Below are 27,530 nucleotides of genomic sequence, written 5' to 3'. Positions count from 1 at the left end.
TGTTTGCTTCTTCTTGTAGGGATTTGATGAAAAATGTTTTTGTCCATTAAACAATACAAATTAAAATTAATAGATCACAACTTTGAAAATTCTAAGCAACGGTCAAATTTTCATCCAAACATAACATTAAAAGATTCTCAAAGAACATGCGGACATTCATTTCAGCCAAATACAAAGTGATCAACCTTTTTCATAGAGAAAAATTTGAGCCCCACAGAAATTACCAGTTACAAAAACCTAAGTATTTGTCACATATAAGTCCAAAATTTAATGCAAAAATTCTGTACCTCGATAGAGGTACAAGATATTTTGTTCCTCACTTGTTAAAAAAAAAATTACTCAATAATTTATTTATTTATTTTTTCTGATAAACTCAATAATTATCACTCAAAGGGGTAGGAAAATTTTCGAAGGAGAAGTATGGACGGTAAAATAAGGCTACTCTTAAATATCTGCAGTTGACAAATGCTGGATAGCTTCCCATGATGACCAAGTAACACCGGCTTGAATTAAGGGAGCAAACTCTCACAAGCCTGAATCTCAGCTCCCTGCAATATTGCCACTACTTTTTGCCCGGAAGGCCTTGAGTTAATGATTTGTGCAGCAGCACCACCACCGAAGATGGCCGTCCGAAAACTATCATCTTCCACCTTCTTCAGAACTTCCTGTACAACCTTGGAAGTCTAACACCCCTGCAAGAACCAACTGCCCATTGTAATGCTTCATCGAGCATCTGAACACTGAAATATTCCTCCAGAAGAGAGCGACATATTGCCTCAACATTCCCCTATGCTGGGCATGTTTTACCATCTTGTCCCAAAAGCTCCTATAAAATTGCACGAGAAAGTTTTTAGAAAGATTCTAATTGTAGTAAGAAACAGGCAATACCAAATGAATGAATGCCTACTGGAAAATAATTACAACTGTTATTTATATCTAAACCTTTACAAGTGTGCTCCCCCGAGTGATTCAACTACCTTATCAACTATTTAGATCAGAAACTCAGGAAAATACATATATGAACAAATTTCCCTTCTATACACCATACAACAGTACAGTAAAAACAAGACCATGTAAGCAGTTACCCCTTGGCCACTAAGATCTGAGGCCTTGCAAATTGGGAGTTTGGCTGACAATGGCCATTATTTAATTCCTGTGGGCCTTGACTTCAATCCCTTAGAAAACTCCTTATTATCTCAGATCTCTCCTCTGCAGAGGCAGGAAGCTGAGCAGAACGACCACGCCAATCATGGTTGTCTGACTTAGAATAATGACTTTGGGATTGAGGTTGCTGATAATGAAGATTTAAAAAGTCAATAAATTATAGTTTCTAAGTTCTAACAGTCATTAATAGAGAAAGAAAACAAAATAAGCAATTATTACAACAAAAATATGCCCAACCCACAGCAACTATAACACCCAAACTTCTTTGAGATATACAAATTATTATTATTATTATTATTATTATTATTATTATTATTATATTATTTTCTAATTAATAATGGGAAAGGGGTAAGATACACAAATTCAATATGCAGAAACAACTGATACGACAGTCCATACAAGCAATTTTTCCAACCATGAAGAACTACTAAAATAAACTATAACTATATAAGAAAACTTTTGCTAAACTCACATTGCTATCTACACGACCCCATGTTTTATCATCTTGTCCTAAAAGCATTGCTCATTTAAATAAGGAGAAACTTCACTTACATCACTAAAATGTCATGTCTTTTGCAAAGACTACCCCAAAATTAAAAAACTCTCAATTTGGTGTATCAATTTTTTGATTTTTTTCAATTACCCCCTTCCGTTAGGATTTTCTGTTAAATCCTAATGGAGGGGTGTGAAATTCAGATAATGCCCTCATTTTTTCTTTAAAAATAATAAAATTCTCAAAATTCCCACATGTCATTGGGTCACAAAGACCCAACGGACGGTCACTTTGTGACCCAACGGAGGGTCACCAAGATTTCTAGTGTTATGAACTTGCATTTTACTTCTATAAAATTGTTCCTTCATCAAAAAATAAATAAATAAAGAATACCTGTAAGGCGTTCAGTATGCTTACACACTTGGCATACATGACTATCAGTGCTGCTGTGACATGAGGACTTGAGTACTAAAGGTAGTGAACTTTAGCATAAATGCGTATTTTAGTGCTTCTTCAAGAGAACCCAGATGAGCACAGCCAGATAAAACAACAGCCATCGTTAAAAAATCAGCAAACATGCATCTCCTTGAATAATCTATATGCTTCAACGAAACTCCAAATGAACAATATTCTGCAATAATTCTGCATCCACAAAATAATTGAAAAAATCTTTAAGAAGTTTTTTTGATTACAACACAAGTCTAAACATATTTGTAAAAAAGCATAACAAAATAGGAATAGCAATACACAACAATAGTCCAAAAGACACGGAAAGGAAGATCACCTTAATGACTTGCAACAAATATGCATTTATTCCTTACATATTGGCTCTGCAAAGGTTAGAATATGAAATTTGTCCTACATGTTGAAGAACTATAAAGCTTTCACACGGATATTTGAAAAAAATCTTGTAATGTTTTATCTGCTCGATTAGTAAACATCAAGTCGATCAAAATGGTTGCAGTGGTTGCATTTGCCGAGAAACCCATGTCAACCATCATCTTGACATATTTCACTGCCCATGCTGTCTCATTATGTTGCAAGAAGCCTTTGATGATTGTGTTATATGTGAAATGGTTAGGTGAACAACCGTCCTCTTCCATTTTCTCAAATAATTCCCTCGCTTCATTTAGTAGTCCCTCTTTGCAAAGACCTTTGATCATTATATTGTAAGTCCAAACATTAGGTTGCAAACCTTTGGTAGGAAGAGCAATAAATAACTTACTTGCAGTCGTAAGTTTCCCAGCATTACACATACCATCAATTAAGATGCTGTAAATCACAATATCAAGGTCTATCCTTTTGTCTTCCGTCTCTTTAAACAATGCCATTGCCTCAATAAAGTGTAGATTCTTACACAGGCCATCTAACAAAATAGCACAAGTTCGGAGATTTGGAGATTGGCCACAACCTTGCATCTCGTGGAGTAGCTTTAATGCAATTTTAGGTCTTCCAACTCGGCAAAACCCTCCAATTAGAGTGTTGTAAGTGGCAACATCGGGAAAAATTCCGGTGTTAGACATTTTACAAAATAGACTTATTGCCTCATCAATTTTTCTGTTCTTACAAAATCCATTGATCAATATGCTATAGCTAACAACAGAAGGCGAACAACCCCTTTGAACCATCATATTAAATGCTTTGACAGCTTCATCCATTTTATTTTGCAAACAATAACCGTCAATCAAAGAATTGTAGGCGACCTCATTAGGCTCTATGTCTCTCTGACTCATCACATCAAAAACTTTTTCAGCCTCTATCAACATCCCCTCTTTGCCATATGTGTCCACCAATATGTTGAATGTCCTCACATTTGGCATGATTTTCCTTTCCACCATCTCATTCAATTGTTTAGTTACCTCCTCCCACTAACCGAAATTGCATAGGCCCTGAATTAAAGAATTGTAAGTAACAACGTCTGGCTGAATTCCTCTATTTGTCATTTCAGAGAAAAGAGCCAAAGCCTCAGTTACCAATCTGTCCTTACATAAACTATCAATGATTGTGCTATACAGCACTACATCAAGTTCAAGATTTCTTTCTTCCATTTTCCGAAGCAACCCAACAGCTTCATTTGTCTTACCTATTTTACACAAACAATTCATTACCGTTCCGTAGGTAACTGTATTTGGTTTATAGCCTATATTCTCCATTTTGTTAACCAACTTCACAGCTTCAACAATTTTACTCTCAAGACAAAGCCCCTTGACAAGAGTGTTTAGAATTATACAGTCTGGTTGAAAACCAAGCTTCAAAATTCTTGCTAAAATAGAGAAGCCGAAATCCACACGGTTCAAATGGCAGAAGCAATTAATCAAAACACTCAGAACATAAACATTGGGAGAAATTCCTGACAGTTCCATTTCTTTAATAAGAGTAATAACAGTTGAGTGATGCTTCATTCTTGCGATTGCACCCAGCAATTGATTAAAATCGACAATGGAAGGCAAAGGGTGCATGTGAAGCATTCTATCAAACAGGGCTAAGGCATCATCAAGATTCCTAAAGCTGCGAGATCTGCATCGATCTCTGACAGTTTTCAAGAACTGACTGGGGCTTTCAACATTACCTCTACCACTATTTGTAGTTTTAGCAGAAGTTGAACTAAAACAACGACAGTAATAATGAACATTTAGAGGATGGAAAGAAACCCTTACACGACAATAATGAGGATCGAGAAGCAAATGATTGAAGAAGAAAGCAAGAGACTTAGCAGTCGCACCCATTTCCTAAGGAAGAAGAAGAAGCAGATCTGGTGATTGATGCAGTGGGTCAAGGACAGGAGGTAGATTGATGATCTTGATGGGGTAGTGGAGATTTTTGTAAAGATACAAGGGACACGTGTGTTTTGTTTTGCTGCTTGGAATGACCTTTTTGCCCTTTCTTCAGCTTGACAATTGCTGTTGCTTCGTGCAACCTCTTTATATCATTACTCAATTTTAACTGTTAGTTTAAAATTAATGGTTTAAATTTTATCATATGAAATAAATATAATAACTACTAATTAAGTTGGTAATTATGAAGTTGTAAAAGTGATAAGTCCTGTGTTGATCTACTTCATAAAAAACTCTAAAAATTCTAGAAAATCTTGATCCTTCACTTCAACTCCAACTAATCCCTTACTAGGTACAGCACTTAATTTGTTCCACCAATACATGTAATTATCAATCATACCAGATTATCATGATTTTAAGGGGATTTTACACAAAATATTTGGCTTTGGATTCTTAACTCATACTATTCAAGTGTTTCATAGATATTTACACTTTGTTTGGTCACCAAAAAAAAAATAATAAAAAAAAAACTTTTAAAAGCAAGAAAAGACAATGCCAAACTACCGCTAAGTGCCTTTAACAAAACCTGCAAAATTAAAATTAAACTGTCTTCATTAGAGTATGGACAAAAACAAACTTAAATAGACAAAAACAAAAACCTTAAACCTTAATTTGATTGACCTTGGGCCAAGCCCATTATTGACTTACTAAATAACACTAACTCTTGGGCCAAGGTGTTTGATTAGGACTACATTGGATTCAAATCATTGTAGCCGAAAAGGCTATATGCTGAACCTTAATTCTATGTGTATCAGGGTGTTTAGGCTAACGCCAGCGTTCAATTCTGCTACTGTGCACTCTTTTCTTTCATTCTCCTTTTTCACAGCACAAAAATCACTGTCCTTCGCCCAGTGCCGACGCCTTCTCCTACGGACGTCCATGGCCCATGTCCAGCAGAGTTTGCATCCCAGAAGAAAAGCCTCGCACAACACCGCACCAAGCATGGTTCAGAAAAATGTATGAAGAACAAAGGAATCAGTTTTGTGGTTTGTGTGGCAAAACTTGAATAGGCGTGCGTAGTCAATGGTGTGGTGTAGGAAAAGTCTTCTTTTATTTAGATTAAGTTTTTTTTAAAAAAAAAATGATGGAAGAAAAGAAATGAAGAAACCGAATTTTAAAAAAAAAGAAGAAGCCCAAATAGGCATATGTTTGGCCCATATATATGACCCATTTCAAGCCCATAGTATGATTTCTTGAAATTAGACATAATGTTCTATTAAATTGTTGAAAATAAATTTTTTTTGTTTGGTTCTTTTGTTTATGGTTTACCTATTTTGTTGATTCTTGAAGGGATTTGATGGAAATTGTTTTTGTCCACTACTCGAAAGTTTGGATAATCCACTTCATTGTTATTGTTGGGATTTAGGAGAATGTTAGGTGTTCTTTTCGTATTCTTCTAGTCATATTTGAATATTATTTTATAAAAACAAAGTGAAAAAAATAGGAATGCCCTAATCTACCTAAAAGGCTGGGTACTCTCACTCTCAAGTCATTCTACTAATTATTTGTCACATATTATTATGAGTCTTAACACCCTATCATTTATGATTTGATTGGTTTTGACAATAAAATGGATCATCTCAATTTTGCTTAAAATGAAAAGGATATTATTGTGGTTGTTGTCATTATTATTACTATTATTATCATTATGTTTAATTTTTTTTTAATAAAAAAAAATACTCATCCAAACAATGCAAATTAAAATTAAACATATACCATTTTGAAGATTCTTTTTTAACCGAACTTAACAACCATTAAAAGATTCTTAAAGAATATGGTAGATCTAATTTGTTTTCTAAATTGTGGTAGAAGCTAGGGTCTGGAGGGCTTTGCCCTTTTTTCAATTAAATTATTATTATTCATAAAAAAAAAAAAAAAAAAAAAAAAAAAAGAAGAAGAAAAGTGAACATTCATTTAACGCAAAGACAAAGTGACAATCTTTATCCATAAAAAAATATTTGAGCCCCGCAAAGATGGGCCGATACAAATACCTAAGTATTTGTGTTTGTCACATATAAATCCAAAAAAATTTAATCTAAAAACTGGGTCTCACATAAGACCCTTTTCAACTCCAACATCCAATCGAAGAATTAACCAGACCTCCATAGAAGTACAAGATATTTTGCTTCTCATTGATTATTTATTTATTTTTTTACATGATAAAACAGGGGTAGGAAAATTTTCAAAAGAGAGATATGGGAAGCAAAATAAGGCTACTCTTCAAAATCTGCAGCTGCCAAATGCTAGATAGCTTCCCAAGATGACCAAGTAACTCTCACAAGCCTGAATCTCAGCTCCCTTCACTGCCAGAACCAACTGCCCAAGAACCTAACCAAATGTTTTTGGTGCTTTCGACAAAGCAATGCCAATGTCATCCAACAAACGGTGGGCTCTTTTCCAGTGCAAGGGGAATGGCTTCTTTAACAACCTCTGGGTGATACGCTGGGGCTTTTAGCTCCTCCACACTTTGAATTTATAGGAGGGTGTTTTGCTGATGAAAGATAGCTGCACATGTCCGGCAGACTGGATCAGACCAGGACCATTGTTCCTTGGCATTGATTGGGACTGAGGAACCTCCCAATTTTAAGTATCAAGGCCCGGCATTCCAAGCATCATACCCCCAAAACCTGAGCCTCGTATCAACATTCTCCTCTGCTAGGCATGTTTTAGCATCTTGTTCCAAAAGCTCCTATAAATTGCACGAGAAAGTTTTAGAAAGATTCAAATTGTAGTAAGAAACAGGCAATACCAAGTGAATGAATGTCATACAAACCTGAACAATATGGTGGACAATCTTTTCAGGCACCATCTTCTGCTTCAAAAGCTCCCCAATAAGGCATATGCTTCCTAGAGTTCACAGCTAAATCATCCGTTCTTTATCCCTGCATTCCATTTCTTGCACAGGGGCAGTCATATCCCTGATTTCTGCCCTCGGGTTGTCAGCTCCTTCAAACGCCTCCTGAAAATTATTCAAGAGCACTCGCTTAAATGTGATTTCTTTCCCACCAGGTTCATCTGATGGGAATGGAGGAAGCTTCTCATCAAAGTCACAGCATAAAACTGCGTACATGGGACAAAACGTGGGTTCTCATCAAAGTCAAAGCCTTATCAAATATAAGCTTCTCATCAAAGTCACCAGAAAGTTAGATCATTGCACAGATGTTGACAGGAAAATTTTGCAAAGAGATATTAGAGCATATTGTACATAACCATTGGTTAAGTAAAAAAGAAGAGACGGCATTGCCATCTACATCATATGGAGGTGGAAAGAATTGTAAGTAACAAAATGAAGCAACAGTCATCCCTGCATATAAAAAGTAAAAATAAGACAAAGGGCACAAATCGCTACTGTTTCACACAAATCGGAAATAGGAATATAAGAAACATTTTTGTCAATTCTTCTAGAAATAGGATCATCCCTGCACTAAAACTATCAGCCACTAAATACCACCACAACAACTCGGCCAACAAATCTGGCCTCTATTTCTCATAGCCAATCCCTTCTCTGTCTCCTAATGATCCTATTTCCAGAAGACAAATTCTCCCAACTGAGCCCAGCTCCAAGCCTCAGTCCCCAATCACTCTGCTGAAATCAACTCCAATATTTCTAGTCCTCGTGTTTAAGAAGCCAAAGTCATAGTCAATGCCAACTCCAAAAACAGAGTCCAAAACCGTTTCCATGGATATCTGATGTAGATTGGAATTCAAGGCTTATCTTATCTTATCTTATCTTTTAGTCTTTTATTAGGTTTCTTTATTAGTCGTTTATTATATCTTATCTTTCAGTCTTTATTTGAATTAGGTTTCTTTGTTAGTCTTTTATTTGGTTTAGTTGTCTTTCGTAGACTTCTAAATTAACTTTATTTCATTGTTATTTTAGGGCTAGGAGTCTTGGGCTATAAATATATGCTTATAGCCTTTAACAATTCAGTTTATGATTATTATTGAGTTTGTTTAATAAGAATTACTCAGAGTTGAGTTTCTTTGTATTTTTCCTTAAACCATAGATAGAATCTATAGTTTTTAAGAAGATTTCTTAGATTCTTGTGATAGTCTCACAGTCTTAGAAATATTTACCCCTTCAACTTGATGTTTTCTTGTTCACTACAATCCTACGCTGCATCAGTTGGTATCAGAGCTCAATTACTTTCCATGAATGGGGAAGGGCAACTGCTTTGCAGACATGAACGAGGTGTACATGCGCACGGAGACAGCACATAAGGAGCAACCAGCGATTCGTTTGAGGCACATGAGTGGTGGGCCGAACAATTGTCGTCGCCAACCAAGACCGCGATTCGCGGAGGCGGAAGGCAAATCTATCGCTGAACCTTGGCAACACACGGAGGATCGATTCAGGGCTATGAGGGATCAAATTGAAGACCTCACTACCCAATTATCCAACTTGTGTGGTCAACATGGGAACAGATCTAGAAGCCCGTTTGCGGAGCGCCGAACGTACGGACGTCAGCACCTTGCGCAAGCTCATGCCAATCGGCAGGTAAGTAGATTCGAACTCAAAATTCCGAAATTCGACGAGGATCTAGAACCCGACGAATTTCTGGATTGGGTGTTGGCTGTTGAAAAGGTTTTTGAATTCAACGAGGTGCCCGATGAACAACAAGTCTCTTTGGTAGTACATACATTCCAAGGAAGAGTTGGTGCGTGGTGGCAACAACTGAAGAGAACTAGGAAGCGGGAAGGCAAATTGAAGATCAATAGTTGGGAGAAACTATTGAAATATATGCGTGTCGCTTTCTTGCCCTATAGTTATACCATGGGTCAAAAGTCACAAAATTGGAGACAAGGGTCTATGGCTGTGACAAAGAAAATAAAAAATTCCTACAAAAAAGATGTATTTAGGGAAACATGGAGTGAGGTGAAGAGTCAACGACATGCCAATTGGATCCCTACTTGCCAACCACAAATCCATAAACCGAATCCATATTCTGTGGAGGAGGAAAGGGAATCTGTGGATGAAGAGTTTCAGGAATCCGAGTTCATTGATGAAGAATTCAAACATGAAGATGTTGAAGATCCTTCGCAAGGATTTGGAGATTGGGACTCACCACCAACCTATGATGAGGAGTCCGAAGAAGATGACTCATGGGAAGAAGAAAGACCCACGGAGGAGCACGAAAAAGATGGGGTTTTTCCCATGTTTGGCGGTCTTTATCCAAAAGAAGATGGCCAATTGGAAGAGGAAGGGCCCACGTATGTCATCACCAATTATGTAGAGGATGGCATCGCCGATTATGAAGAGGTTGAAGAAGACCTTCCAGGTGCATTGCCTAATTATAATGATGAAGAGGGTTATATTGATTTTCTTGGTGTTGAAAATATTTTAAATTCTCTTAACAACAATTGTGATGAGTTCTATGCGGATGAGGAGAATTATATGTTCACAAGGGAAACAACGGTTGACCCGTCCTTGAGTATCTTCATGGCACATGAAAGGGAGAAAGAACGAGAAAAGAACGGCAAATCTGAAGTATTGCCAAGTGGTGTGTGGGGCTTTCATGACAACCATCAAAGTATTTCGATGATGAGAAGTGTCACGTTTATTTTGGGGTGTTGCCTTGTTGTGATCTTGAGGAACGGAGAATGGAACGAGTTAACAGGGCACCCGAAGGACCGTGGAAAAGACAGTCCGAATTCGGGGGCGAATTCTCTCCAACCTCGGGAGGATGATGTAGATTGGAATTCAAGGCTTATCTTATCTTATCTTATCTTTTAGTCTTTTATTAGGTTTCTTTATTAGTCGTTTATTATATCTTATCTTTCAGTCTTTATTTGAATTAGGTTTCTTTGTTAGTCTTTTATTTGGTTTAGTTGTCTTTCGTAGACTTCTAAATTAACTTTATTTCATTGTTATTTTAGGGCTAGGAGTCTTGGGCTATAAATATATGCTTATAGCCTTTAACAATTCAGTTTATGATTATTATTGAGTTTGTTTAATAAGAATTACTCAGAGTTGAGTTTCTTTGTATTTTTCCTTAAACCATAGATAGAATCTATAGTTTTTAAGAAGATTTCTTAGATTCTTGTGATAGTCTCACAGTCTTAGAAATATTTACCCCTTCAACTTGATGTTTTCTTGTTCACTACAATCCTACGCTGCATCAATATCCAAGAGCAGAAAAGACAAGAAAGCAAGGTCTTCTTCACAATGAACCCCGTTAAAAACAAACCAAACCGACAAAGAATCGCAATCCGATTCCCAAATCTTAACAAACTAACATTTTGAAAAAAAAAAAAAAATCAAACCCAGCTCTCAAAATTTTATTGTTTGTTTAAAATACCCAACTTGGAACACACGTTTCTATTACCATTATCCAATCAAAGAAAAACCCATTTCTAAAGTGAGAAATTAGAGAGAGAAAAGACAAGAAACTTCACTTGAAAGACGATGACCTTGGGCAGATTGCGAAGGTGGCTTTCGGCAGATTCTAGTGACACTTTCCCAAGAGAGTTTCCAAAGATTAACTTTCATGAAGCATGAAACAACACGAACAGGCTTGTTCCAAGAATGTCCTTAGAAATTTCAAAATCCTTGTGAAATTTTGTATCTTTTCTTTTCCTATACATTCTTAAGAACCGAACAGAGAGCACATGGTGAGCAACCGAAATAACCAACCTACAAGCGAATGAACTTTTGGGTGATGGTCTGAGGTGTGGAGAGCTTCTAGCAAAAGAAGCCGAGCACTTCAGAGTAGCACACAAACTATTCTGGGGTGAGAGCGAGCATGGTGGCGAGTCAGGCAAGAAATGGAAGGAAATATCTTTTTCTAGTATACCATCCCTTTGTGGAATTTTGGTGCATTCTAATACATGATGGATACAAGTAGAAAACAATTGGAAAGCGCAATGATTTATGGAAGATAACTTCCAAGAATAATTTTTCTTCACAAAATGAAATAGAAGTGGTTCTATCTTTTGTTGGAAATGCTTTCATCACTCATCCATAGGCTCAAATCCACTGTTTTAACATATTTCGTAGGCTTATAATAACAAACTAAATGTCTTTTTCTAGTGGCAATTTAAAAGAGTATGTGCAGCCTAACCCTTGAGAATGACCTAACAATAATGGTTCTTTCTCCTTACTTGCCAGCTCATAAGAACGGCTTGACCTTTTGTGCCTATAGATAATCGGGGTTTTTTTTTTTTTTTTCATATATATATTTCCTTATTTTTTGGGGACGTATCCTTACCTTAAAGATGTAACTTGTCTAGAAAAATGATCAATTGGGTTCAAGTATGTGTTTCTTAAAGGAAATGTCCAAACTTTATATTGGGTTAAGTATCAAAAAGGATTTACAAAAACAAATAGCTTAAGAATTTTAAGATAGAAAAGAACAAGATCTTTCCAGAAATATTGCAATTATTTAAAACCTAAAGAAAATAATTGATGGAATGTGGTGATCATAATCAGCCAGTCATGCACCAAGTATGCCTTCCTGACGACTCAGTTATTTGAAATGAAGAGCCATGCAGGTGACTTCATTACCATGCCTACCATGATAGGACAACCATAATCAATTTCAACAATAGAACTCAAATATTAATCAAAACAACTTGGTGGGCCAATAAGAATACAACCATAAAAATCCAAACACCAAATGAACAATATTCTGCATCAACAAAATAATTGAAAAAATCTTCAAGATTTTTTTTTTTTTTTTTTTTTTTTTTTTTTTTTTTGCAACACAAGTTTACAGATTTTTATAAAATATATATATATATATATATATATATATATATATATATATATATATATATAACAAAATAAAATATCAATACACAACAATAGTCCAAAACAAATGAAAAGAAATATCACCTTAATGACTTGCAACATATATGCTTTTATTCCATACAGATTGACTTTGCAAATGTTAGAATATGAAATTTGTCCTACACATTGAAGAACTATAAAGCTTTCACACGGATATCTAAAAAAGATCTTGTAATGTTTTATCTACTCGATTAGTAAACATCAAGTCGATCAAAATGGTTGCAGTGGTTGCATTTGCTGAGAAACCCTTGTCAACCATTATCTTGAGATACTTCACTGCCCATGATGTCTCATTATGTTGCAAGAAGCCTTGAATGATTGTGTTATAAGTGAAATGGTCAGGTGAACAGCCGTTCTCTTCCATTTTCTCAAATAATTCCCTCGCTTCATTTAGTAGTCCCTCTTTGCAAAGCCCTTTGATCATTATAGTGTATGTGAAAACATTTGGTTGAAAACCTTTGGTAGGAAGAGCATTAAATAATTCACTTGCAGTCGTAAGTTTCCCAGCATTACACATACCATGAATCAAGATGTTGTAAATCACAATATCAAGGTGTAATTTTTTGTCTTCCATCTCTTGAAACAATGTCATTGCCTCAGTAAAGTGTAAATTCTTACACAGGCCATCTAACAAAATAGCACAAGTTTGGAGATCTGGAGGTTGGCCACAACCTTGCATCTCGTGGAGTAGCTCTAATGCAATTTTAGGTCTTCCAACTCGGCAAAACCCTCCAATTAGGGTGTTGTAAGTGGCAACATCGGGAAAAATTCCGGTGTTAGACATTTCACGAAATAGACTTATTGCCTCATCAATTTTTCTATTCTTACAATATCCATTGATCAATATGTTATAGCTAACAACAGAAGGCAAACAACCGTTTCGAACCATCGTATTAAATGCTTTGGTAGCTTCATCCATTTTATTTTGCAAACAATAACCATCAATCAAAGAATTGTACGTGACTACATCAGGCTTTATGCCTCTCTGAATCATCACATCAAAAATTTCTTCAGCCTCTGTCAACTTCCCTTCTTTGCCAAGTGTGTCCACCAATATGCTGAATGTATGCAAATCAGGCATGATTTTCCTTTCCCCCATCTCATTCCATAGTTTAGTTGCCTCCTTCCACCGACCGAAATTGCATAGGCCTTGAATTAAAGAAGTGTAAGTGAGAACGTCGGGCTGAATTCCTCTATTTGTCATTTCAGAGAAAATAATCAAAGCTTCAGTTACCAATCTGTCCTTACATAAACTATCAATGATTGTGCTATACAACACTACATTAAGTTCAAGATTTCTTTCTTCCATTTTCCGAAGCAACCCAATAGCTTCACCGGTCTTACCTATTTTACACAAACAATTCACTATGGTTCCATAGGTAACTATATCAGGTTTGTAGCCTATCTTCTCCATTTTGTTGACCAACTTAACAGCTTCAGTAATTTTACCCTGAATACAAAACCCCTTGACAAGAGTAGTAAGAATTATACAGTTTGGTTGAAAACCAAGCTTCAAAATTCTTGCTAAAATAGAGAAGCCGAAATCCATCCGGTTCAAATGGCAGAAGCAATTAATCAAAACAGTCAGAATATAATCATCGGGAGCAATTCCTGACAGTTCCATTTCTTTAATCAAAGTAATAACAGTTGAGTGATGCTTCATTCTTGCGATTGCACTCAGCAATTGATTAAAATCCATGAGGGAAGGCAAAGGGTGCATGTGAAGCATTCTATCAAACACGCCTAAGGCATCATCAAGATTCCTAAAGCTGCGAGATCTGCATCGATCTCTGACAGATTTCAAGAACTGATTGGGGCTTTCCACATTACGTCTACCACTATTGGGATTTTTAGCAGAAGTAGCACTAAAACAACGACAATAATAATAAAAAATTTGAGCATTCTAAGATGAGAATAATGATTGAAGAAGAAAGCAAGAGAGTTTGTAGACTTGGAAATCGTACCCATTTCCTGATGTAGTGGAAGAAATAAGCAGAAGAAGCAGATCTGATGATGCACTGCCTCAAAGGACTCGACAAAATAAGCAGACGAAGTAGAGATATGTGGAGTGGAGTAGTAGGGGAGGGGAGGGGAGGGGAGGGGAGGTCTGGTTTCTTATACGCGGGATTACACGACGACGTTTCTGTTACCCAGAGTTGTTGATTTGTGATGCTGGTTTTTCATTTTTTATCGCATCTTTTCTTCGACATTATTTCTTTCTTATTTTTCACCTCTCGTGTGAGTGGTCTTCCTTCCCTTCGACATTTTAAATTTTAAATGTCAAATTAGTGTAAAATTATAAAATTAGATTAAAATTGATATTTTAAATTTTTATGCTTAATGCTTATGCTTGGTTGTCCTCGTCCAGAATGTTGGTATGTTTCTTGAAATTAGACATAATGTTCTCTTGAATTTATATATATATATTGTTTAGTTCAAGATTTGATGAAAATTGTTTGTCTACTAGTCGAAAGTTTAGGTAATTCACTTCATTATTATTCTTTTGCGGTTGTTGTTATTGTTGTTGTTGTTGTTTTTTTTTTTTTTTGACATGTAGAGAGAGGGATTCGAATTAGTGACCCCGCTTAATTAGGCGTGGTCCCACCCGATTGAAGTACCTCTTGGGGACCAAATGGTTGTTGTTCTTAGCTTTTCGTATTCTGTTTTTTTGAATAGCTTCGCAACAAAATATGTTGTTCATTTTTTATATTTTTGAAACTTGGGTCTCCTAAAAGGCAGGGTACTTTCACTCTCAAATTAATTGCTTAATGATTTTGACTGCAAATTCTGCTAATTATTTGTCATATATGATTTTATGAGTCTAACACCCAATCATATATCATATATCATATATGATTTTATTGATTTTGACCGTAAAATGAATCATCTCAATTTCGCTTAAAATGAAAAACGATACTATAGTCGTCGTTGTTATTATTATTACTATTATTATCATTATGTTTAATGTTTTTTTAATAAAAAAAAGATACTCATCCAAAGAATGCAAATTAAAATTAACAGATCATCGATCATTTTGAAGACTCTAAACAACAGTCTAAAATTTTAACCCAACTTAACAAACATCAAAAGATTCTTAAAGAATATGGTAGATCTAATTTGTTTTCAAAATTAAAATTAAACCTTGGCATTGACTGGGACCGAGGAACCTCCCAACTGTAAAGTATCAAGGCCAGGCATTCTAGGAATCATACTCCCAAAGGCCAAAACCTATGGGCCTTGTATCAACATTTTCCTCTGCTGGGCATGTTTTAGCATCTTGTTCCAAAAGCTCCTATAAATTGCACGAGAAACTTGTTTATAAAAACATAAAGCTAGTTGCAGGTGTACATGAAAGCACTTATGTAGGAGCACTTTTCTACATATCCGAATATTATATAAACTAATGTCCATAATCAGAAGAGATATTTTCATTCTATATAATAATTGATCATTAGTTCTTGTCAAGTGTTAATCTCTCCCTTTATTCCACTCTAGCAAGTGTCAATCATTAGTTCTTGTTTATTGATACCTCAAAAATAATATGCGTTTTTAAAAGATATTGCAAAATATAAGACGTTTGACATTACAATTTAAAAAGAACTTAATTTAAAATAGGAAAAAAATCTACAATTTCTATAAGCAAGCTATGGGGTGCTTATTTGAAAGGCGTAAATTTAAACCAAAATTATGATTTCGCATAACAAATATTTGATAAAAAAATAAAATAATTTTCAACATATTTTATCAAACGTCTTTGCCATTTTAAAAAATAGCGACTTAAAAAACGCAATTTTTAATATCGCATTTATTGATACATCAATCCCAAATAGACCCTTTGTTCCACAAATACTAGGTAATTATCAATCGTACTTAGATTATCATGATCTTAAGGGGATTTTACACAAAAGATTTGGCTTGTGTGTGGTAAAAAAGCTACAAACACAATGAGCACATAAACCAAATACTTACAGAAATAGGGCTTTGGACCCTTAATTTATACTATTGAAGCGTTTCAGAGACATTACACTTTGTTTGGTCACAAAAAATAAAATAAAAAATAAAAGCATAATTACACAGACGGATCAAGCTGCAAATTTAAACCATAGCATGAATACCAAAAGCATGAACACACAGAAGGATCAAATTGCAAAATTAAACTTCGTCTATGTAATCTTCTAAAAATATAACTGGTCCACAATGAGTGGTTAGCCTTTCTCCTCGCCTCTTCAATGATGGACAACTTGACACCCATGTTGAAGAATGAAGCTATCAAAATGCGTGCTCCTATGCATTTGAATTTTACGATTTCAAAGAGTCAACAAGCTGAGAATAAGAAATTGGTTAAAAAATGGCAATGTCTTCTGTATCTTGGACAAAAGCAAATAAATAAACCGAATAGGCGTTAACCAAAGCAAAAAAGATATGAGAATGAACACTAACCTCAAAAGGTCTTTCAATCATTCTCGAAAGAGCACAAACCTCAAAAGATTCATAAACCACATTTCTCTTGAAGACAATGTTAGATGCTGCCGTGCTGGTCACCATAAAGTTAGATCATTGCATAGATATTGACAGGAAAATTTTACAAAGAGATATTCGAGCGTATTGTACATAACCATTGGTTAAGTTAAAAAGAGGAGACGGCCTTACCATCTGCATCATATGGGGGTGGAAAGAATTGTAAGTAACAAAATGAAGCAACGGTCATCCCTGCATATAAAAAGTTAAAATAAGACAAAGGGCACAAATCTCTATTGTTTAACACCAATCGGAAATAGGAATATAAGAAACATTTTTGTCAATTCTTCTGGAAATAGGATCATCCCTGCACTAAAACTAACAGCCACTAAATACCACTACAACAACTCGGCCAACAAATCTGGCCTCAATTTCTTAGAGCCAATCCTTCTCTGTATCCTAATGATCATATTTCCAGAAGAAAAATTCTCCCAATTGAGCCCAGCTCCAAGCCTCAGTCCCCAATCACTCTGTTGAAATCAACTCCAATATTTCTAGTCCTCATGTTTAAGAAGCCAAAGTCAGAGTCAATGCCAACTCCAAAAACAGAGTCCAAAACCGTTTCCATGGATATCCAAGAGCAGAAAAACCCATTTCCAAATAGAGAAATTAGAGAGAGAAAAGACAAGAAACTTCACCTGAAAGACGATGACCTTCGGCGGATTCCGAAGGTCGCTTTCAGCAAATTCCGGTGACACTTTCCCAAGAGAGTTTCAGAAGATCAACTTTCATGAAGCATGAAACAACATGAACAAGCATGTTCCAAGAATGTCCTTAGAAATTTCAAAACCCTCATGAAATTTTGTATCTTTTCTTTTCCGACACATTCTCAAGAACCAAACAAAGAGCATATGGTGAGCAACCGAAAGAACCAACGTGCAAGTGAGCGGACTTTTGGGTGATAGTCTGAGAGGTGGAGAGCTTCTAGCGGAAGAAGCCGAGCGCTTTGGAGCAGCTCACAAACTATTCTGGGGTGAGAGCGAGCCTCGTGGCGAGTCGGGCAAGAAATGGAAGCAAATGTCTTTTTCTAGTATACCATCCCTTTGTGGAATTTTGGTGCATTCGAATACATGATGGATACAAGTAGAAAATAATTGGAAAGCGCAATGATTTATGGAAGATAACTTCTAAAATAATTTTTCTTCACAAAGTGAAACAGAAGTAGTTCTATCTTTTGTTGGAAATGCTTTCATCACTCATCCATAGGCTCAAATCCACTATTTTAACATATTTCATAGGCTTATAATATCCACTACGATCAATTTTATTTATTAACTTGGACAATTCAAGCAACAATTAACCATTTGCAATTATTAGTTTATCACCTTTAGGTTAACGAATACACTAGTTATTCACCCGCATTTCATAATTTACTTCTTTCTACTTTAAGTGGGAAATTTATTTAGTTCACTTCTTTCTACCACTCAAATGATGATTGTATGCTCCATCCTCCACTTCTTGCTCTGGATGACTGGTAATTACCTTAGGATTAAAACGTGCAATACTGCGGTAAAGAACAGAGAAATTAGTTGAACCCCCCAGACAATAAACCCGTTATAGTAGAAAGTAGGCCAATGACAGAAAGACATACATCAAAATTCTAAGTAAAATATTCTCCCAACCATCAACAACACAGCATATAAAATGAGAGATTCTTTGGCAAATGAACACAACAACCCACTGAATTCCATTTACTTCTCCTGCCTTAAAAGTTTACAAAACTTAACCACACACACCAATATGCAAAATCGTTCCAATACTACCCTCAATCTGATTTTCAAAAAAATTTGAGACATTTTTGGAAACACCCTTTGAATAGTACCAAATCATGAATGAAAAAGGTTTCTGTTATGCCCAAAAGTTTCCATAATCCACCTAAACTTGCAAAATTTTCAGGATAGTTAGCTAAATCACATAATGGGTGTCTCAAAGGAACTACAAACTTTATGGTTATTTTTGAATTTAAGACAACCATAATTCGGCATGGCATGAGCTGAGGACTACTCTACTTGGAAAAGCTGGGGATTTTTTTTTTTTTTTTTTTTTTTTTCATCTTGACGTGAGGAAGAAGAAGGGGAGAGGAGAAGAGGCGTTTTCGTTTTTAAATTTGGAAGTGTCGGAGAGGAGAAGAAGCGTTTTCGTTTTTAAATTTGGAAGTGTCTCCTCGATAACACAATAGACAGCTGGCATCTTATGAACCCTCAGATGCAAGGAACGGCTAAGATTTGACAATATGAGATTCTCATATTTTTTGAAATATGAGGAGATCTGGATCCTTGATTAACAGAAAAAGAAACAAATGTTGATTTTTTTTTTTTTTTTTTTTTTTTAGCTTTGCGCTCCTGTATGGCATGTTTCACACTTGCACGCATGTCCCTTCTTGTGTTTTTTTCTTTTTCTTTTTCTCTTGCACCAATACCTTTGTCCGGTCAATTATATTATTTTAAATAAAAAAATTGTATTTTTTTCATTATGTACGCAATAAACTTCAAGAAAAATATTGGGTTAGTGAAACGGTGCAGTTTATTCATCTTCAACCTTACGTTCTTTAACTTCTTTTGAAACTTTCCTGATAGGTACAGTAGCAATTAAAAAAAAAAAAAAAAAAAATAGAGTAAACTCAATCACTCAAGTTTCAGGATTCAAAGTACAAGTATTCCTAAATACATTTTCCCCCTCAAGTTGCTGAGGGGGGCATAAATGCATAATCATGACATATATATATAAGGATAATTTGTAAGAGTTGAGGGGGGTTCCCTCCCTTTGCCCGCCCGGCCGGGGGTGGCTCAAACCACCCAATTATATATATATATATATATATATATATATATATATATATATATATATATATATATTAATTTTTTTAAATAATTAAAATATTGGAAAAAAATAAAGATCGCCTCCTTTTTAAGGCTACTACCTACAATAATTTTTGAAACCGAATTAGGTATTTGATATAGGCCTTACCCCATGTGCAGTCTACCTTTACCTCTTAGTGAGCTAATAACTTTTAAGAATAATTTACAAAAGAAAGAAATAATGTATAGTGTATACCAAGAAAAAAAATTCATTGGACAAAGATGAAAGGCATTCTAATATCCTCATCTTAAAAGATGCAACTTGTCTAAAAAAATGATCAATTGGGTTCAAGTATGTGTTGCTTAAAGCCGTACTATCTATATATTCTTTTGTTTACCTTTAAAAAGGGTTTAACTATATAGTTTTTTTCTTACCAAATGCTTTTACTTATCAAAAAAAGTATGTGTTGCTTAAAGGAAATGTCCAAACTATATATTGGGAATTTAAATGTCTGACCATAATATTACCATGTTCACCATGACATGACAACTATAATCAATTTCAACATAGGACTCACATATTAATAAAAACAACTTGGTGGGCCAATAAGAATACAATCATAAAAAAATCCAAACTCCAAATGACCAATATTCGGCAATAATTCAGCATCAACAAAATAATTGAATAAATCTTTAATGTTTTTTATTTTTATTACAACACAAGTCTACAGAAATTTGTAAAAAAATATAACAAAATAGGAATAGCAATACACAACAATAGTCCAAAAGATATGGAAATAAATAACACCTTAATGACTTGCAGCAAATACGTATTTATTCCTTATAGAAAGCTTAGAATATGAAATTTGTCCTACAAGTTGAAGAACTCGAAAGCTTTCACACAGATATTTGAAAAAAATCTTGCAATGTTTTATTTGCTCGATTAGTAGACATCAAGTCAATCAAAATAGTTGCAGTGGTTGCATTTGCCGAGAAACCCTTGCCAAGCATCATCTCGAGATATTTCACTGCCCATGATGTCTCATAATGTTGCAAGAAGCCTTGAATGATAGTGTTATAAGTGAAATGGTTAGGTGAACAGCCGTTCTCTTCCATTTTCTCAAATAAATCCCTCGCTTCATTTAGTAGTCCCTCTTTGCAAAGCCCTTTGATCATTATAGTGTAAGTGCAAACATTAGGTTGAAAACCTTTGGTAGGAAGAGTATTAAATAATTCACTTGCAGTCGTAAGTTTCCCAGCATTACACATACCATCAATCAAGATGCTGTAAATCACAATATTAAGGTCTAACCTTTTGTCTTCCATCTCCTTAAACAATGCCATTGCCTCAGAAAAGTGTAGATTCTTACATAGGCCATCTAACAAAATAGCACAAGTTTGGATATTTGGAGGTTGGCCACAACCTTGCATCTCGTGGAGTAGCTCTAATGCAATTTTAGGTCTTCCAACTCGGCAAAACCCACCAATTAGAGTGTTGTAAGTGGCAACATTGGGAAAAATTCCAGTGTTAGACATTTCACGAAATAGACTCATTGCCTCATCAATTTTTCTGTTCTTACAATATCCATTGATCAATATGTTATAGCTAACAACACAAGGCGAACAACCCTTACGAACCATCGTATTAAATGTTTTGACAGCTTCATCCATTTTATTTTGCAGACAATAACCGTCAATCAAAGAATTGTACGTGACTACATTTGGCTTTATGCCCCTCTTAATCATCGCATCAAAAACTTCTTTAGCCTCTGTCAACCTCCCTTCTTTGCCAAGTGTGTCCACCAATATGCTGAATGTATGCAAATCGGGCACGATTTTCCTTTCCACCATCTCATTCCATAGTTTAGTTGCCTCCTTCCACTGACCGAAATTGCATAGGCCTTGAATTAAAGAATTATAAGTGAAAACGTCTGGATTAATTCCTCTATTTGTCATTTCAAAGAAAAAAGCCAAAGCCTCAGTTACCAATCTGTCCTTACATAAGCTATCAATGATTGTATTATACATCACTACATCAATTTCAAGATTTCTTTCTTCCATTTTCTGAAGCAACCCAATAGCTTCACCAGTTTTACCTATTTTACACAAACAATTCATTATTGTTCCGTAGGTAATTGTATTAGGTTTATAGCCATTGTTTTCCATTTCCTTAACAAACTTCACAGCTTCAACAATTTCACCCTGAAGACAGAGCCCCTTGACAAGAGTTGTTAGAATTATGCAGTCCGGTTGAAAACCAAGTTTCAAAATTCTTGCTAAGATAGAAAAGCCGAAATCCACTCGGTTCAAATGGCAGAAACAATTAGTCAGAACCCCTAAAGTACAAGCATCGGGAGCAATTCCTGACAGTTCCATTTCTTTAATTAGAGTAACAACAGTTGAGTGATGCTTCATTCTTGCAATTGCACCCAGCAATTGAGTAAAATCCACAATGGAAGGCAAAGGGTGCATGTGAAGCATTCTATCAAACAGGCCTAAGGCATCGTCAAGATTCCTAAAGCTTCGAGATCTGCATCGATCTCTTACAGATTTCAAGAACTGATTGGGGCTTTCCACAATATCTCTACCACTATTGGTAGTTTTGGCAGAAGTAGCACTAAAACAACGACAATAGTAATAAAAAAATTGAGCATTGGAAGAAACCCTATGATGAGAATAATGATTGAAGAAGAAAGCAAGAGAGTTTGTAGACTTAGCAATCGTACCCATTTCCTGATGAAGTGGAAGAAATAAGCAGAAGAAGCAGATCTGATGATGCAGTGCCTCAAAGGACTCGACAAAATAAGCAGACGAAGCAGATATGTGGAGTGGAGTAGTATGGGAGGGGAGGGGAGGGGAGGCCTGGGTTCTCATACGCGGGATTACACGACGACGTTTCTGTTACGCGATACCGCGAGTTGTTGATTTGTGATGCTGATTTTCTTTTTTATCGCATCTTTTCCCGTTTTCTTGTTTTCAACATCATTTCTTCTTTTTTTTTTTCACCTCTCGTGTGAGTCGTCTCCCCCTTTGACATTATCTTGTGTGCCCAATATTTGTGTAAAATTATAAATTAGATTAAAATTGATATTTTAAATTTGGAAAATTTACGCTTTACTCCCCAAAGTTTGTGATGATTTTCAATTCGACCTCCAATGTTTTAATTTTTGCAATGCACCCCTTCAAACTTTCAAATTTTTGCAATTCGACCAATTTTATCCTAAAATTTCCATATAGCCCATAATTTTTAATCGGCGACCATCTGACCATTTTTGCACACCCTTAAAAAAAATTAGGGGCAATATAAAAATTTTGGGATAAAATTGATCGAATTGCAAAAATTTAAAAATTTGGGAGAGTGCATTGCAAAAATTGAAACATTAAAAGTCGAATTAAAAATCGTCCCAAACTTTGAGGGTTCCCTCCTCGTCCGTAATGTTGGTATGATTTCTTGAAATTAGACATAATGCTCTCTTAAATTTTTGAATATATATATATATTGTTGGCTTCTTGTAGGGATTTGATGGAAAATGTTTTTGTCCACCAAACAATACAAATTAAAATTAATAGATCACAAATTTGAAAATTCTAAGCAATGGTTAAATTTTCATCCAAACATAACATTAAAAGATTCTCCAAGAACATGCGGACATTCATTTCAGCCAAATACAAAGTGATGAACCTTATCCATAGATAAAAACTTGAGCCCCCACAAAAATTACCAGTTACAAAAACCTAAGTATTTGTCACATATAAATCCAAAATTTAATGCAAAAATTCTGAGGTACAAGATATTTTGTTCCTCACTTGTTAAAAAAATACAACTCAATAATTTATTTATTTATTTTTTCTGATAAACTCAATAATTATCACTCAAAGGGGTAGGAAAATTTTTGAAGGAGAAGTATGGACAGTAAAATAAGGCTACTCTTCAATATCTGCAGTTGCCAAATGCTGGATAGCTTCCCATGATGACCAAGTAACACCGGCTTGAATTAAGGGAGCAAACTCTCACAAGCCTGAATCTCAGCTCCCTGCAATATTGCCACTACTTTTTGCCCGGAAGGCCTTGAGTAAATGATTTGTGCAGCAGCACCACCGAAGATGGCCGTCCGAAAACTATCATCTTCCACCTTCTTCAGAACTTCCTGTACAACCTTGGAAGTCTAACACCCCTGCAAGAACCAACTGCCCTTTGTAATGCTTCATCGAGCATCTGAACACTGAAATATTCCTCCAGAAGAGAGACAGTTTTGACATATTGCCTCAACATTCTCCTATGCTGGGCATGTTTTACCATCTTGTCCCAAAAGCTCCTATAAAATTGCACGAGAAAGGTTTTAGAAAAATTCTAATTGTAGTAAGAAACAGGCAATACCAAATGAATGAATGCCTACTTGAAAATAATTACAACTGTTATTTATATCTAAACCTTTACAAGTGTGCTCCCCCGAGTGATTCAACTACCTCATCAACTATTTAGATCAGAAACTCAGGAAAATACATATATGAACAAATTTCCCTTCTATACACCATACAACAGTACAGTAAAAACAAGACCATGTAAGCAGTTACCCCTTGGCCACTAAGATCTGAGGCCTTGCAAATTGGGAGTTTGGCTGATAATGGCCATTACTTAATTCCTGCGGCCTTGACTTGAATCCCTTAGAAAACTCCTTATTATCTCGGATCTCTCCTCTGCAGAGGCAGGAAACTGAGCAGAACGACCACGCCAATCATGGTTGTCTGACTTAGAATAATGAATTTGAGATTGAGGTTGCTGAGAATGAAGATTTAAAAAGTCAATAAATTATAGTTTCTAACTTCTAACAGTCATTAATAGAGAAAGAAAACAAAATAAGCAATTATTACAACAGAAATATGCCCAACCCACAGCAACTATAACATCCAAACTTCTTTGAGATATACAAATTATTATTATTATTATTATTATTATTATTATATTATTTTCTAATTAATAATGGGAAAGGGGTAAGATACACAAATTCAATATGCAGAAACAACATATACGACAGTCCATACAAGCAATTTTTCCAACCATGAAGAACTACTAAAATAAACTATAAGTATATACGAAAACTTTTGCTAAACTCACATTGCTATCTACACGACCCCATGTTTTATCATCTTGTCCTAAAAGCATTACTCATTTAAATAAGGAGAAGCTTCACTTACGCCACTAAAATGTCATGTCTTTTGCAAAGACTACTCCAAAATTTAAAAACTCTCAATTTGGTGCATCGATTTTTTGATTTTTTTTCAATTACCCCTTCCGTTAGGATTTTCTATTAAATCCTAACGGAGGGGTGTGAAATTCCCATAATGCCCTCATTTTTTCTTTAAAAATAATAAAAATTCTCAAAATTCCCACAGGTCATTGGGTCACAAAGACCCAACGGACAGTCATTTTGTGACCCAATGGAGGGTCACCAAGATTTCTTGTGTTATAAACTTGCATTTTACTTCTATAAAATTGTTCATTCATCAAAAAATAGATAAATAAAGAATACCTGTAAGGCGTTCAGTATGCTTCCACACTTGGCATACATGACTATCAGTGCTGCTGTGACATGAGGACTTGAGTACTAAAGGTAGTGAACTTTAGCATAAATCTGTATTTTAGTGCCTCTTCAAGAGAACCCAGATGAGCACAGCCAGATAAAACAACAGCCATTGTTAAAAAATCAGCAAACATGCATCTCCTTGAATAATCTATATGCTTCAACCAAACTCCAAATGAACAATATTCTGCAATAATTCTGCATCAACAAAATAATTGAAAAAATCTTTAACAAGTTTTTTTGATTACAACACAAGTCTAAACATATTTGTTAAAAAGCACAACAAAATAGGAATAACAATACACACAACAATAGTCCAAAAGACATGGAAAGGAAGATCACCTTAATGACTTGCAACAAATATGCATTTATTCCTAAAGTATTGGCTCTGCAAAGGTTAGAATATGAAATTTGTCCTACACATTGAAGAACTATAAAGCTTTCACACGGATATTTGAAAAAAATCTTGTAATGTTTTATCTGCTCGATTAGTAAACATCAAGTCGATCAAAATGGTTGCAGTGGTTGCATTTGCCGAGAAACCCTTGTCAACCATCATCTTGAGATATTTCACTGCCCATGCTGTCTCATTATGTTGCAAGAAGCCTTGGATGATTGTGTTATACGTGAAATGGTCACGTGAACAACCGTTCTCTTCCATTTTCTCAAATAATTCCCTCGCTTCATTTAGTAGTCCCTCTTTGCAAAGACCTTTGATCATTATATTGTAAGTCCAAACATTAGGTTGCAAACCTTTGGTAGGAAGAGCAATAAATAACTCACTTGCAGTCGTAAGTTTCCCAGCATTACACATACCATCAATCAAGATGCTATAAATCACAATATCAAGGTCTATCCTTTTGTCTTCCATCTCTTTAAACAATGACATTGCCTCAATAAAGTGTAGATTCTTACACAGGCCATCTAACAAAATAGCACAAGTTCGGAGATTTGGAGATTGGCCACAACCTTGCATCTCGTGGAGTAGCTCTAATGCAATTTTAGGTCTTCCAACTCGGCAAAACCCTCCAATTAGAGTGTTGTAAGTGGCAACATCGGGAAAAATTCCGGTGTTAGACATTTCACGAAATAGACTTATTGCCTCATCAATTTTTCTGTTCTTACAAAATCCATTGATCAATATGCTATAGTTAACAACAGAAGGCGAACAACCCCTTCGAACCATCGTATTAAATGCTTTGACAGCTTCATCCATTTTATTTTGCAAACAATAACCGTCAATCAAAGAATTGTACGTGACTACATCAGGCTTTATGCCTCTCTTAATCATCGCATCAAAAACTTCTTTAGCCTCTGTTAACCTCCCTTCTTTGCCAAGTGTGTCCACCAATATGCTGAATTGATGCAAATTGGGCATGATTTTCCTTTCCACCATCTCATTCCATAGTTTAGTTGCCTCCTTCCACCGACTGAAATTGTATAGGCCTTGAATTAAAGAAGCGTAAGTGAGAACGTCTGGTTGAATTCCTCTATTTGTCATTTCAGAGAAAATAATCAAAGCTTCAGTTACCAATCTGTCCTTACATAAACTATCAATGATTGTGCTATACAACACTACATTAAGTTCAAGATTTCTTTCTTCCATTTTCCGAAGCAACCCAATAGCTTCACCGGTCTTACCTATTTTACACAAACAATTCATTATTGTTCCGTAGGTAATTGTATTAGGTTTATAGCCATTGTTCTCCATTTCGTTAACGAACTTTAAACCTTCAGCAATTTTACCTTGAAGACAGACCCCCTTGACAAGAGTAGTAAGAATTATACAGTTTGGTTGAAAACCAAGTTTCAAAATTCTTGCGAAGATAGAGAAGCCGAAATCCACCCGGTTCAAATGACAGAAGCAATTAATCAAAACACCGTGAATATAAATATTGGGAGCTATTCCTGATAATTCCATTTCTTTAATCAGAGAAATCACGGTTGAGTGATGCTTCATTCTTGCAATTGCACCCAGCAATTGATTAAAATCCATGAGGGAAGGCAAAGGGTGCATGTGAAGCATTCTATCAAACAGGGCTAAGGCATCATCAAGATTCCTAATGCTACGAGATCTGCAACGATCTCTGACAGATTTCAAGAACTGATTGGGGCTTTCCACAATATCTCTACCACTATTGGGAGTTTTAGCAGAAGTAGCACTAAAACAACGACAATAATAATAAAAATTTTGAGCATTGGAAGAAACCCTAAGATGAGAATAATGATTGAAGAAGAAAGCAAGAGAGTTTGTAAACTTGGAAATCGTACCCATTTCCCGATGTAGTGGAAGAAATAAGCAGAAGAAGCAGATCTGATGATGCACTGCCTCAATGGACTCGTCAAAATAAG

The 27,530-nt window shown here is 35.4% G+C and overlaps 5 protein-coding genes and 1 pseudogene across 11 annotated transcripts; all 6 read right to left on the bottom strand.

The window, feature by feature from the left end:
* Positions 1-159: 159 nt before the first annotated feature.
* Positions 160-3,495, bottom strand: LOC132189308 (uncharacterized). Of its 4 annotated transcripts, XM_088510425.1 has the most exons (4): positions 2,442-3,495; positions 2,051-2,299; positions 1,086-1,291; positions 160-826 (listed from the first exon to the last, which is right to left on the bottom strand). In XM_088510425.1, the coding sequence occupies exon 1, from the start codon at positions 3,493-3,495 to the stop codon at positions 2,542-2,544; it is 954 nt and encodes a 317-aa protein (XP_088366551.1). In that variant the 3' UTR covers positions 160-826; positions 1,086-1,291; positions 2,051-2,299; positions 2,442-2,541. The 4 variants fall into 4 exon arrangements, with proteins under 4 accessions (XP_088366551.1, XP_088366552.1, XP_059459967.2 ...); XM_088510426.1 differs by lacking the exon at positions 1,086-1,291; XM_059603984.2 differs by lacking the exon at positions 160-826 and having other exon boundaries at positions 908-1,291.
* On the bottom strand, positions 908-27,530 carry LOC132189541 (uncharacterized). 4 transcript variants are annotated; one of them, XM_088510428.1, is made up of 3 exons: positions 25,521-27,530; positions 25,128-25,376; positions 908-1,291 (listed from the first exon to the last, which is right to left on the bottom strand). In XM_088510428.1, the coding sequence occupies exon 1, from the start codon at positions 27,451-27,453 to the stop codon at positions 25,621-25,623; it is 1,833 nt and encodes a 610-aa protein (XP_088366554.1). In that variant the 5' UTR covers positions 27,454-27,530; the 3' UTR covers positions 908-1,291; positions 25,128-25,376; positions 25,521-25,620. The 4 variants fall into 4 exon arrangements, 3 of the variants coding, with proteins under 3 accessions (XP_088366554.1, XP_088366555.1, XP_088366556.1); XM_088510429.1 differs by having other exon boundaries at positions 25,128-25,365; XM_088510430.1 differs by lacking the exon at positions 908-1,291 and adding an exon at positions 23,310-23,912.
* On the bottom strand, positions 3,526-4,383 carry LOC132189533 (uncharacterized). The gene has a single exon (XM_059604274.2). It carries the CDS (start codon positions 4,381-4,383, stop codon positions 3,526-3,528), a length of 858 nt encoding a protein of 285 aa, XP_059460257.2.
* On the bottom strand, positions 7,082-7,561 carry LOC132189311 (eukaryotic translation initiation factor-like). The gene is made up of 3 exons (XM_088510441.1): positions 7,394-7,561; positions 7,265-7,303; positions 7,082-7,180 (listed from the first exon to the last, which is right to left on the bottom strand). Exons 1-3 carry the CDS (start codon positions 7,559-7,561, stop codon positions 7,082-7,084), a joined length of 306 nt encoding a protein of 101 aa, XP_088366567.1.
* LOC132189540 (uncharacterized) lies at positions 12,426-14,169 on the bottom strand (annotated as a pseudogene).
* On the bottom strand, positions 20,222-22,411 carry LOC132189023 (uncharacterized). The gene has a single exon (XM_059603498.2). It carries the CDS (start codon positions 22,324-22,326, stop codon positions 20,494-20,496), a length of 1,833 nt encoding a protein of 610 aa, XP_059459481.2. The 5' UTR covers positions 22,327-22,411; the 3' UTR covers positions 20,222-20,493.

Source organism: Corylus avellana, chromosome 9 (genome assembly GCF_965113065.1).
Source record: "Corylus avellana chromosome 9, dhCorAvel1.hap1.2, whole genome shotgun sequence".
In the NCBI taxonomy this organism is placed as follows: Eukaryota; Viridiplantae; Streptophyta; class Magnoliopsida; order Fagales; family Betulaceae; genus Corylus; species Corylus avellana.
The sequence above is the reverse complement of the archived record's forward strand: the minus strand, read 5'-3'. Positions and strand labels throughout refer to the sequence as shown.